Source organism: Gossypium raimondii, chromosome 7 (assembly GCF_025698545.1).
Source record: "Gossypium raimondii isolate GPD5lz chromosome 7, ASM2569854v1, whole genome shotgun sequence".
Taxonomy (NCBI): domain Eukaryota; kingdom Viridiplantae; phylum Streptophyta; class Magnoliopsida; order Malvales; family Malvaceae; genus Gossypium; species Gossypium raimondii.
Window position 1 is genome coordinate 40,116,818 of NC_068571.1, and position 14,187 is coordinate 40,131,004.

The 14,187-nt window shown below is 32.8% G+C and overlaps 1 protein-coding gene across 2 annotated transcripts; it reads right to left on the reverse strand.

Moving 5' to 3' along the window:
- Positions 1-237: 237 nt before the first annotated feature.
- Positions 238-1,908, reverse strand: LOC105791724 (UDP-glycosyltransferase 76E2). 2 transcript variants are annotated; one of them, XM_012619935.2, is made up of 2 exons: positions 1,379-1,908; positions 238-1,248 (listed from the first exon to the last, which is right to left on the reverse strand). In XM_012619935.2, the coding sequence occupies exons 1-2, from the start codon at positions 1,827-1,829 to the stop codon at positions 359-361; spliced, it is 1,341 nt and encodes a 446-aa protein (XP_012475389.1). In that variant the 5' UTR covers positions 1,830-1,908; the 3' UTR covers positions 238-358. The 2 variants fall into 2 exon arrangements, with proteins under 2 accessions (XP_012475389.1, XP_012475395.1); XM_012619941.2 differs by having other exon boundaries at positions 238-1,236; positions 1,379-1,905.
- Between the last annotated feature and the right edge of the window lie 12,279 nt (positions 1,909-14,187).

Consider the following 14,187-nt stretch of genomic DNA (forward strand, 5'->3'; position numbering starts at 1 on the left):
TGGGCTTGGATAAATTTATAGGCTCATATTTTGGGCCGGACCCGGGCCTAGGAAACGGGCCTAAAATTTTGTCTAGGCTCGGCCCAAATTTAGCCCGGCCCAACCCATGATCACCTCTAGGTATAAGGTATCACACCTAAGTTCATTATTGTTTAGAAGGTTTTATCTAAATACCGCTTTCGACTTGAACAAAACTAATCATAAACCACAAAAACAGATAAAGACATGAAAAAAATGTTTAACAAATCATTCTTTATTATACAAATGTTTGCCCTTTTTGTAGATACGAATTACACAAATCACAATGTCATACGATAAATTGAAAGTACAACTACAAGGATGTTTAATTTCATGTCTCTTAAACTGATGATATATGTTTTGCTAGCCCATCGAAAGAACAGCTTGTAGAACCATCCTCCATTAGATAAAAAGCAGCTTTCTCCTTCAAATCCATAGCTCTCTTTCTGATATAATTTCCTTCCATATCAACCATTAGTCTTTTTATTGTTCTTTCTATATTCCCTCTTTCCTGATTCTGCAATTCCAAGCCTATTTTCCAAACGTTACAGATGTAACATGCGTTCAAGATTTGGTCTCCAAAGAAAGGTCTGCATAACATCGGTACCCCTTCACAAATACTCTCAATGGTTGAATTCCACCCACAGTGACTCCAAAATCCACCCACTGCAGCGTGAGCCAACACTTCCTTTTGAGGTGCCCATTTCACAATGAAACCTCTTTCTCCCACACTCTCTTCCAACTCATTTAGCAATGATTCAGTCCATTCTGAGCCACGATCCATACTAGGCCTAAACACCCACAGGAAGGGTTGTTTACTGTTGGATAGTCCCCAAGCTGTCTCAATTAGTTCTTGCTTATCAATATTGGCAATGCTACCAAAGCTCACATAGATGACAGATTTGGGGGCTTGTTTGTTAAGCCAAGAGATGCATTTATTGTCCTCAGTACATAATGAGTTGCACATGGTTGGAGCTAATTTGTGTAATGGTCCTACGATGAAAATTGGAGTAGGTAAGTATTGTTTGATCTTTGACAGTACTTCTAGTTCTAAAAATTCCATTGAGTTCACAATTATAGCTGATGAGCTCTTCAACGCATTTGCGAATGCAGCTCCCACCTCCAGCCCTGCTTCAGTCGGATTCTGTGATGATAATGCATGAAAGCCTTGAAGCTGAAGAGCTTGAAGCTCTGGTGATTCAAGTCCAGATATACAATCTGCAACACAAACTTAAAGAGTTTAGGGTATTAACTGTCACTTGGAATTTTTACTGGATTCAAATAGTTACAATATTACAGACAAATTTTGTATGATCATCATGTATAGAACTCGTTGCAACCAAATGTTAAAGGGGTATACCTTTCTCATTAAGTTGAGGAAAGACATGATAGAATAGCAATCCTAGAGCAGAATGTGTACACAGAGTTACCCCGGGTAGCCCCAAATCGTCGACTATAGGTTGAGCACAAAACATGAATGAATCATAGATGACAGCAGAGATATGGTGATGAGAGTGCAAGATCTTTTCGAGGCATCGCTGTAATGGTGCTGCACAGTTTTTGTTGACACTCCTCACAAGACCTGGAATATCTTTATCTGAGAGTTGAGATTCCGTGAGATTATCTGGTATGGATACGAAGGTGAATTCGGGGTAGTTTGAAGGCTTAGGAGAGTTCAATTCAAGGTGAACTATAGTGATTGAGAAGCCCTTTGAGTGCAAGATAGTAGCTAGCTGGAGAGCGGCATTTATGTGGCCTTGAAAGGTTACCATAACAAGCACCACATGACTGGATTTCTGTTGTTCCTCCATTTCTTTTTCCTGTTTCTATGGACTTTCTGGTGTGGCAAGTCTTGGAAAGTTATTTGAAAAATGAAACTGGAGACTCCATATTTAAAATAGAGAGTAGATGAAATTATTGGATATTAAAAACCAGTATTTTCCAGTAGGTGGCCTCCTGGGTTAACGTGTCAATTGTCGGGAAGCACACCAAATTTGACCTATCTTTTCCGAAAACAAACATGATCATTTGGCTGAGCCTTGGGAGTATCAATGCCTGCTGCTTCAATTAGAGCATCATCTGATTTTCTTTAAAAAAGAAAAATAATGATGAACTTCGTCACTAACTTTACATGTTTTTAAAAAATAATTTTAATTGTATTTTTGAGTTTTTTTGTCATAAATATTTATTTTTTAAATTATTTTTTAATATATTTAATGAAAGTATCATAAAAAATTTAAGGAGATGATGTAAAATTTTATATTTGAAATATTTTTAATGGGATGTAATTTATTATTTAGATAACCTAATAAGATAATTACATGTGAAAAATAATTAAATAAATAAATCATACATAAAATTAAAAAAATAACTCTTAATTTAAAGAGAATAGATGTAATTATCTAAAAAGATTTCAAAATGAATGCATAGATTCAATATTTTCAATTTGATTTATTAATTATCTTTTAAAACCTCTTAATAAACAAACATATATTAAATTTATCAAATTAGTAGTCAAATTTATCATTAAGCCAAAAAATAAGAATAATTTGATTATTTCACCAACTATTTTTCTTTTACGTTTTCTTTACTCACTACCTGCTGCCTCAAATTTGTGTTTTGTTTGAGTGGAAAATAAACCCCATCATTGTCATGGATCCACCACTTAACAGATAAAAAATAATGTAGTTCAATTACTTTGTTTTAGTGAAAAATAAACCATTCACCTTTTTTTTCATTTCAATTACTAATTTAATATTACACAAACATATCATTTTCAACATTAAAATTTTCAAGAGCATTTTCTTTACATTTCAATTTCATGATTAACCACGATATTTATTTATACTGTCAAAACTTTTTTTTTTAAATCTATTTTTTATTTTTCTGAAAACTAAAATGGGAGTCGCCACTAATCCTTTTTATGAGGTGTGATCAGATCACCTGATAATTTGATCGTTTTAATAAACAGTTTAATTTACTAAAACAACGAGTTTTGGTCTACAAAATTCAGGAAATGGGTTCGGGAGTCGGTTACGCACGAGGAAGGATTAGCACCCTCGTGACACCTAAAATTGGTACCTAGTTGATTACTTGATGTCTTAGTGTCGAGAATTAAAAATTTAAAAAAATCAAAAAACATGATCTCACTTTGCATGATGTTATTTTTAATTAAAATTACTTAAATAAATTAAGTTTTATGGAAAATGACCTTATTTCGAGTTAATCGAGAAGGAAAGATTATATTTCGTAAGTTAAGACACGATCCTTCGAATTCTCGAAAACCAGAATAAACATTATTTGATTGTTACCTAAATTTTCTTTTTTGTTATTTTAAGTAGGCTATTCGATTACTTCAGTTCTATGGAGATGTCATAGTACTCCGTAAGTTAGGAGCATGACTCTCCGAATCCCAAAATTAACGAACATTGCTTTTGTTTTGAATATTTTATATGTATTAGATAAAACGAATGTAACTTTTAAAACAAGGTATATTTAATTTATTTGGGCATAATGTATGAAAATGATAAGTACATTGTGATAGCAAAATAAGTTGAAAGAATCATGTAGGTAAAAAATGAAATGATGATGTTAGTATAATAAATAAATAAATAAATAAAAATAAAATAAATGATGAAATTAAAAATTAAAAAAAAAACACGTTGGTAAATAACAGTAATAATGGAACTATAATAGTAATGAGAATACCAATTTTATAGTAATAATATCAACTTTATCATAATAATATCGATTTTATAATAATAATGGTACTAATCCTAGAATGATTATTATTATATTATATTAATAAAATAAGTAAGTAAAATAATGATAATCAAGGATGAAATAGGATAGCATGTACGAATAAATGATATAATGGATTGATAAAGTAAAATAAAATGACTATTTGAGTAGGATATTAAAATAATAAATAATAAATAAAGGATATAATAATAACAATATAATTATAATAATAATTAAACACCAAATATTAACAGTGACAATAATCCTATTAATTACCATTCTAATACTTAATTAAATAATAAAGGAAAAATAAATAATAATAATAATAATAATATAGGAAAGTACATAAAAGGAATATAAATAAATGCATTTTAATTATTGAAAAGGGTTGAAGAAATAATAAATAAATAATTTGTAAAAAGGTTGAAATTAGGTAAACAAAGAATTAAATTTAAATTTAAATAAAAAATCAAATTACAAATCGCAAAATAATAAAGGAAAAGGGAAAATAAGGACTAAATTGAAAGTCCATTGAAATCTAAGGTCTGAATAAAAACATAAATGACTAAATTAAAACGCAATGCAAAGTTTAGAGGGCCTCGAAGAAATTAATCCCAAAATACATGCGTCCTTCCCCAAGGGTCAACGGTCTAAAGACCAAATTAAAAGAAATTCAAAATTAAACGGTGCCATCTAAAAAAGAAAAAAAACGAAATTAGGACCAAATTAAAAAAGGCCCAAAAACGGAAGGAACAGGGTCGCAACTAAACCCTTGTCGCGAAAACATGTGGATCTTAGGATCGGGTTGGTAATCGGGTCACGCCATAAAACGACGTCGTTTTGGGGTTTATGAACCCAGGCCAAAATGACGCCATCTTGATCCCTTATTTAAGTTTAAAAAAACGAAAAAAATTCATTTCACCAGTGTTTAAAAAAAAACCCCTCTTTTCTCTGTTTTCTCTTTGGGCACAGCTTAGAATCCGGCCAACGGAGCCGTCGAGCTCCGCAATGACGGCCACCGGTCACCAGCGAATACTCCATCATCCACGGTGGCCAAAAAAATAAAATAAAAAACCTTTTTGGTTGTTTTGGTTCCCTGAGCCTAGATCGGAGATCTTTTTTTTTTCCAAAAAACCCACCAAATAGCAGAAATCTCGAAGAAATCCTTCAGTTTTTAAGTTTTAAGAAAAAAAAACTTGTCGACAGAGCCACCTTTCATCGGAGGTGGGACGCGAATCGTTAAGTAAGTGTTTTCCTTTTCTTTTTATTTATGATCTTATATATATATAAAAGATTCAAGAAAAAAAAATAAATACAAGAAAAAAAATCACCTCTGATTTTTTTTTTTGTATTATGTTTTTCGATTTCTTTTTTTTTTGTGTGTGTTTTTTTGTTCGATTTCTATTTCTTCTAGAAAAAACCCATTACAATTTGTTTCATGGCTTTTATAGCCATTACATTACATATTATTTTCCACTATTTCGTACTATTTGTGTATTTTCTCTTGTCCTTTTTTTCCTTTTTCCTTGCAGGTAGTGGTTAAGGAGTGATTGATGGTGGCAGAAGCTAGGAGCGGCGGTGGCATTAGGGTGTGGCGCTAGTGTCATAGGGCTAGATCTTTCGTCTCGCGATTCGTGCGACCTTAGGGGATCCATTCATCCAAACTCGCCTAAGTCAACCTTTACTCAACTGAGGATTCCGTAAGAACTCCTCCAAAGCACCAAGTTAAAGAACGGAAGTGATTCATTCCAAAAGAAGCTACAAAGAACAACAGAAAGAGCGCACACAAAGTGTTTGAATAAATGCTCTCAATATTCTCTTATTCACAAAGAATAATGAAACAATGAATGGAGTGAGTACAAATGAGGGGGAGGCTCTTTATTTATAGTTGAGCTCCCCCAAAACCGACGGTCAAGATACGTTTACATCGACGTACGAGATTAACCATATCAGTTGATTTTAGGGATTTCCAGGATATGTCATATCAAATCTAATCTAATCTTTACAAGATATGATTCCCTCAATCTTCTAAGATTAGTTACCAAATTAGCCTAAGTTGTCATATCTTCATTATCGGGCCAACCAGGCTTCAATCTGGCAGGCTTTTCCAATAGCTTCTTGAATCGGGCCAGTTCTTGTGGGCCAAATGATCCCCTATCTAAACAATAAACCTCCATTTGATGCATTTGGTGCGATGGTCATGGGCATTGAACTGCAGCTCGTGACATTCCCCCTACCCATTCTTGCAAAGCCCTCGTTGCGGCTTCCGAATGGCACTGACTTGATTCGCCTCAGTCTTGTCTCGACGTCTTAGCTTTTCTCTTCCTTCAGGACTTTTGCCTCGGCTTACGTCTCTTCTTAACTCGAACCATCCTACTCGTTTGTACATCACGACGACAAGAAGTTATGTCACTCTCTTGCCTATATTCTAACTTGATTCGAACAGAATCCTCTTGATTCACAACTGTAACAGCCCGATTTTGGGTTTAGTCGGAACAGTGGTTTCGGAACCACAAATTCGACGAGGAAAAAATTATTTTAAAATTTTGGTATGGGTTCATTGTGATAGAAATGTTGCATGAAAATGCTGATATGAAAATTTTATCGATTTACTGATTAATTAAGGAAATGACCTATTTGTATAAAATGTAGAAATTGAATTCTAGAAGCTAAAAGGGTTAAATAGCTATGAAATTCAAAACTAGAGGTCCTTATATGGTAAATAGACTATCAATCAAAATATGGTAGATTTTTATGGATGAAATCATCCATGTAATTTGAGAAAAAGAAAAGACTAAATTGGAATTTTAGGAAATTAAAAGATGATAATTAATTACATGAACATATCATCTTTTCTATCATCTTCTTTCCCAAAATTTATATAGAAACCCTAGGAGAGAGAAAAGAGACTTTCTTGGCATAAATTTATTTTGAGGATTTATTTGAAAAGTTGTTAAGGTATGGAAATTGTGTTATGGATGAACATGCTGAAAATTGGAAATTTATGGTAGTTAATGAAAGGTTGTTAGTAAATAAACAACTTTTACATAGTGATTTTGGGTGAAATTGAGATTCAGGGCCTAAATGGTAAACTTGTGAAATTCAAAGGAAAATTCTGATTTTTGTGAAATCTATGGACTGTTATAGATACATATGAATTTCATTTAGGCTTGAAAACGGGATTGAATTGCATGAATTTCGTTTTTCAAGCCTAGGGACGAAATAAGAATTAATGAAAAGTTTAGGGGTAAAAATGTAATTTTTCCAAAGAGTGATTTTTGAACTAAATTGAATAATGTGAGTTCTAAATAAGTTAAATGTGTTGTTATGAATCAAGAAAGACGAGAAATTGACAGTGATCGATAAAAAGAAAAGTGAGAAAAAGTGAAAAATTATGAAAGAGTACATTCAGCAACAAAACAATTTAGACAACAATAGTTGTGTGACTTTGAAAAATCACCAAAAATGGTGAAAATTGAATTAGAGGCTGAATAATATATGAAATTAAATATGAATGAGTCTATTTTAAATAAAAGAAACGGTGTACATAAAATAATTTTATATTATGAGATATTTGAACTTTGGTGAGACAGGTCGAATGATTTCAGAATTCACTGTTTTGACTTGGAAAATCATTAAAAATTGTAAAAAATAATTATGGTTTATAGGTTATATTTTTAAAATCCTTGATGAGCCTATTTTCAAGATAAATAAACAAGGATATAATTAAAATTCTGTACAATGAGATAATTAATTTTTAGTGAAGAGAGGTGGGAACTATCAAGCAGTGAAATAGGGAAAACTTTAAAGAATAAAATGTACTTATTGGATTAACAAAAAATTCTGAAAATTTTATGGTAAGAAGATATGTGAATCTAGTTTCATGAAAAATTAATGGATCTTAATTTGGAGCTCTGTAGCTTGAGATATAAATAAATTAGTGACTCAGACTCAGACAGATAGCTTGAATTTACATACAGGAAAATAGTGATAGTATGGATAATGTTGTTTAAATGTGTTATACACATTAAGGATGTGGAATGGAGAGGAGGAGGAGGAAAATCGAGGGAAATGGAAAATTACCAAAATGCCCCTGTATCTTGGTAATTCTGAAATTTAGCCTAGTAAGTTTGTATCACTATAATTCAAACTTTATCATTATTATGTGTTTAATTTACTAATTATGTGTGGTAAGTATTTTCAGGTAAGTGTTTGGTAAAATGATAAATTTATGATTGGGTATTGAAATTGAGACTGATACTGAACTGAATTATGGAATACGTAATATTGTTTTGAGTACTGAGTTGAATTGTGAAGTTACTGAATATTGTTATGTGTACTACATTGAACTGTGAAATTACTGAAGTAATGAATTACTGCAATACTGTGAAACTGATTGAAATAAGGAATTATAATTGATACTGAACTAAGATGGAAATTGTACTAAAAATGAATTAAATACCCTATTAACTAGTCGGGTTAGTCAGATATAATTGGCATGCCATAGGATATAGAAGAGTACGGGTTTTTGTCAGCTTACTGATCAGGCACTTATGTGCCGACAATTGTTACTGTTATCGATTCGGCACTTTGTGTGTCGAATATTGTTACCGTTACTGTTACTGATTCGACACTTTGTGTGTCGAATATTGTTACCGTTACTGTTACTGATTCAACACTTTGTGTGTCGAAATCGCTACTGAATTCTTTATTCGATTCGGCACTTTATGTGTATAATCTTTATTCTGTTATTGTTACACCCATCACATTCATCGATCGGTACTATGTACCGTTTTGGGCACAATGTGCCGTACTGTTGTGTTGGTTGGAATCCAATATCCACCAAAGCCTGAGTCTGTTAATAGGGGTAATTAAATGAAAAGTTAAATCGAACGAAATGAAACAGTTGAGCTATCGAAAGAAACGTGATTGTGGAATATAATTTGAAAATGTGAATTGAATATGAAAATGTGAAATGAAAATATAAACTAATATGATTAAAGACTACACGAGCTTACTAAGCATTCATTGCTTACGTATTTTTTTATTCATTTACCCTACAGATTATCGGAAGCTCGATTAGGTTGGAAGCTTGTCAAAGATATATCACACTATCCATTGGTTCTATCGGTAATTTTGGATGATTTGATTCTGGTTATAATGGCATGTATAAGTTAATTTGGCCATCATTGACCCATAAATGTTTTAATTTTGATTGGTTTCAAATATGAATGATAGATAAAATGAAATGTCTGATAATTAATTTGTAAACTCTGGTAATACTCCGTAACCCTGTTCCGGCGACAGATTCGGGTTAGGGGTGTTACAACAACACTTGGTTTCGCTTTGCCTACAGTCTCTCGGCCTCTTTGCTCAAGAACTTCAAAAGGGCCTCTACGTTCTTACCAAGTTAACAAGTTAGAATGCAACACACTATCAAAGTGTTTGGAATGTACCTTTGCATTTACTCGGGTCAACTGTCCCACTTGCATCACTTCTTTTCCCTTGAATTCCAATGCACCACCCACCTCTCCTATAGCTGGAAGACTTGCCGATGACTCACCAAGCTCAGACGTTGCCTTTCCTTTGACTCTGACTTGTTTTGGATAGTTCCGCAACTCATACGGACCACGGCACAAGAAGCACTTTACTCACTTCTTTTTGCTCCTCTTTGCCCTCTTGGCTTCGGCTTTTCCCTTGCTCGAACCCAGCTTCTTGGGCTCCTTGTCTACTCCATCGTTCCCTTCGATGACAAATTTCCTCGGACACTTTCGCAACCTATGCGGACCATGACGCAAGAAGCACTCCACTGGCTTCTTCTCACTTCCAGCCTCCTTAGCTTTGACACCCCTTACGCTCGAACCAAGTACCAAGGCCTTACCCACCGGCTTCTCCTTAAGCGCGGATTTCTTCGGACATTTCTTCAACATGTGTGGACCGTCATAGAGAAAGCATTTCAACTTGTCCCTTTTCCTCTTGGGTTTCTTCTTCCTAACTCATGGTTTCCCATTACTACTATTGTCGCCATTTTTATCAACAACATCTTCCTTATGATCCTTTTCACATAAGCCCCTTTCTTCGGATTTGGAGGACCCAAGCTTGTCTTTCCCTAGTCCAAGCTTGACCACGGACTCTACCACGTCATGGCTTCTGACAGCTTTTGGATACATCTTTGTTCCACCTCTTGTCTGACCCACAGCTTCAATCCATTCTGAAAAGCAAGCAATGTTTCTTTCTTGGTCACAACTGAAACTTGGAGCATGAGTTCCTTGAACTCTCGAACATACTCCCCCATTGTGCCCCGTTGCGTTATCCCTTGCAACTTTGCCCGAGCTTTTTCCTCGGTAAATTCTGGGTAAAACTGTCCCTTCAACTCACATTAGAACTCTTGTCATGTCCCAATCTCACCTTGCCTTTTATTTGTGGTCCTACCTCGCAACCATAAAAGCGCAATATTAGTAAGAAACATTGAAGTAGTGTTTACCTTAACTGCATCATCCGTGATGCCTTTGGCACGGAAGTAGTTTTTCATCCTCCACAAGATATTGTCCACATCGCATGTAGACCTTGTCCCCACAAACTCTTTCGACTTTGGGACATCCTCGTAACGATGACGTTTTGGGGTTTATGAACCCAAGCCAAAACGATATCGTCTTGATCCTTTATTTAAGTTTAAAAAAACGAAAAAAATCATTTCACCAGTGTTTTAAAAAAAACCCTCTTTTCTCTGTTTTCTCTCTAGACACAGCCCAGAATCTAGCCAAGGGAGTCACTGAACTCCGCCGCGATGGCTGTCGATCACCAACGACGGCTTCGCCGTCTATGGTGGCTGAAAAAAAAAAACCTTTTTGGTTGTTTTGGTTCCTTGAGCCTAGATCAAAGATCATTTTTTCCAAGAAAAACCCACTGAATAGCAGAAATCTCGAAGAAAGCCTTCGATTTTTGAGTTTTAAGAAAAAAACTTCTCGACAGAGCCACCTTTCATCGGAGGTGGGACGCGAATTGCCAAGTAAGTGTTTTCTTTTTCTTTTTATTTATGATCTTATATATATAAAAGATTCGGGAAAAAATAAACAAATAAATACAAGAAAAAAATCACCTCTAATTTTTTTGTATTTTTTTCGATTTCTTTTTTTTTGTTTTTTTTTCGATTTCTATTTCTTTCAAAAAAAAACCCTATTACAATCTGTTTCATGGCTTTTATAGCCATTACATTACATATTATTTTCTACTATTTCGTTACTGTTTGTGTATCTGCTCCTGTCCTTTTTTTCCTTTTTCCTTGCAGGTAGTGGTTAAGGAGCGATTGATGGTGGCATTAGGGTGCGGCGCTAAGGCTAGATTAGGGTTTTTGTTTAGTTTTGAAACAATTTAGGTGTTGTGGGCTTTATGGTTTTTTTATTTGGACCACTTCGACTTGGTGTAATTTGTGTTTGATATTTGTAAATGGACCTGATTGTTATTGGACTTTTATTTATTTTAATTTTGTTTATTATATTTTTTTTATTTAGTGGTAGGCGTAATTGGCTGTTACATATATTATTCTTTATTTCACATTTTCACAATTTAACTACACTTTTGTACTTTTTTAATTTAGCTTTTATTTTCACTATTTAAAGAATAATTGTAATTTCAATTACAATAATCCCAAGATTTTATTCACTAAATCTTTGGTCCAAAATTTACATATATTTAGACTCTCTACATCATTTTCACTTATCTAATAATAACACATAAAACTTTTACATACTTTTCATCATTTTACCACAAAATTCATTATTCGTTACTTAGTCATTTTAGATCAGTTCTCTTCCATGTAACACATCACTTGTATAATTCTTTCCAAAATTTTTAATACTTGTAGTCATTTTTCACTATTGTACAATTTAGTCATTAACTATAAAAATTCAATAATTATCATAAAACCATTCTAATTCCACCTTTCATTCAAATTTATTATCATTTATCACTTTAATTAAATAATTCATCATAATATCTTATTTCACATACTTGGATTTATACACTTTACTTTTCTAATTTAATTATAAATTTACAAAGTTCACAATTTAGTCATTGATAACAAGAGAATTTAAGGGTATTTACTTCTCTTCAACCTTAAATCACTTGTTTTCTCTTTTCTTTGTCACTTAAATCATTTCCTCTATCTCTTTCTTCAATAACATGTCAAGAACATAAGAATTTTCATGAGAATTCTCTACTTTAACATCACTTCTTTTTTTGTAACAAAATCAAACTTTAAAACATTATGGAACTTTGATATTCTTGCATTGTTCTCTAAATTTCAAGCCTTAGATTGATTTTCTCTCTCCTCCAACATGAACATATTATCTCCCTTCTTAAAATCTAAGTTCACTAGTTTGTTGAAGGCTTGATTTTACTAAAAATTTCAATGGAATTTCAAGGACTTCTCTCTTAATTTCAAGCAAAAGAACAAACTGCAAAGAAAACAAACCATGGAGAGTGGTGTGAGATGATGGAGGGGATGAAGTTGATTTTATTTTTATCATTCCTAATTACTTAAACATTAATTAATAAATAAATAAATCTAATAAAAAATAATTATACATTATTCCAACCAATCATCCTTCAACACTGTTCATCCTTAATTAGTACACCTCAATAATTGATAATTATCCAAATTGAGAAATGACCATTGAGAAATGTCCATTTTTATTATTACACCTCAATAATTGATAATTCCATCTTTGAATCATTATTCACTTTTGGTAGATTTGCAATTTAGTCTCTCACTTTTCTCCACTTATTCAATGCAATCCCTATTCACTAATTTTGTATAAAAAAATGGTTGAGTTGAAAGTTGAATCAATTTTATAATGTTTTAAGATTTTTTAGGTTAAAATATCCCATTAGTCTGTCTAAACATGGGTCATTCCTATTTTGGTCACCTTAATATTTTTTTGCTAATTTGGTCTCCCAAAATAGAAATTGATCAAATTGGTCACTCCACTGTTAAATGGTAATAAAGGACTAATGGTGTATTTCCATGTTAGTCAGTCTAAAATTAGGGTAAACTATTTGTCAATCACTCTAAATAAAGGTTGTTACTACTTTGATCACCCCAAATTTTTTTGTAAAAATGCATCGTTAATATTTTGTTACCATTTAATGGTAGAGTGACCAATTTGATCAATTTTTTTAGGGTAACCAAATTAAAAAAAAAAGGTGATCAAAATAGGAATGACCTTTATTTAGAATGACTAACGGTGTAATTTGCCATAATTTTTTATTGTCAAAATTTTAAATAAATTATTATTGAAACAAAACCAACTGTAAATAAAGGTCGTTACTCTTTGATCACCCCATTTTTTTTGTACAAATGCATCGTTAATCTTTTGTTACCATTTAATGGTAGAGTGACCAATTTGATCAACTTTTTTAGGGTAACCAAATTAACAAAAAAAAAGGGAGGAATGACCCTTATTTAGAATGACTAACGGTGTAATTTGCCATAATTTTTTATTTTCAAAATTTTAAATCAATTATTATTGAAACACAACCAACTGTTAAACTAATGATGAATCGAGAATCTATATAACCTGATTGGTTCAACCATTGCTCTAGTTCCTAAAAGCATGATGATGATAATGAATTTTGCATCACCATATACAAATAGTGACAATATTTTAAATGCCATTGATAATTTTTTTTTGTAGCCCATGACTCAAAGCCTAGTTCCTCCCCCGAGGGTTTTCATCTCTATTTGTTGTGGTTTTAGATAAATCCTTTGAAGATTTCCTATCCCCCCCCGCCGCAACCTATCATCTTGTATAGTAAGGTTGTTGGGTTGATAACTAAGAAAGAATTAGTAAATGGAAATGGAACAATAAACTATGCTATATAATGTTACAACATAGTATTGAATAAGAATAATAACATAGACAATAGAAACGATAGGGAGAGGGAAATGCAAAAACAAAGCTTTGTTAACGTAGTTTGGACATAATGGTCCTATGTCTACAGAGCCTCAGTCAAAGTGTAACCTTATTTGATAAATTCAATAAAAAAACGTCCCTACTGGTTAAAGCCCAAAAAATCCCTTACAAATATAATTTATCCAGCCCCAATAGGATTACAAACTATCACACTCCCAATATCACTCTCCACCTAACACGTGAGTATTCTCAACATCAAAACAACATAAGCTTAACTTCTACCTTAGTTCAAACTTATTTTCCTGGTACAACAATAAGCAAAATTCCATCTCACTTTTTATAGCTGAGGCAGAGTATATAGTAGTTGGAAAGCTACTATGCATGTCTGCTGCCCCAATGCGCGAACGTTGGGACTGGAAATACTGTAATAAAAACATAGAAAATAAAGCATTGTCCGCAAGTATACGAGTTAGGTTGTAATATAGTTATTAACACATAAGTATTTTGAGGATTG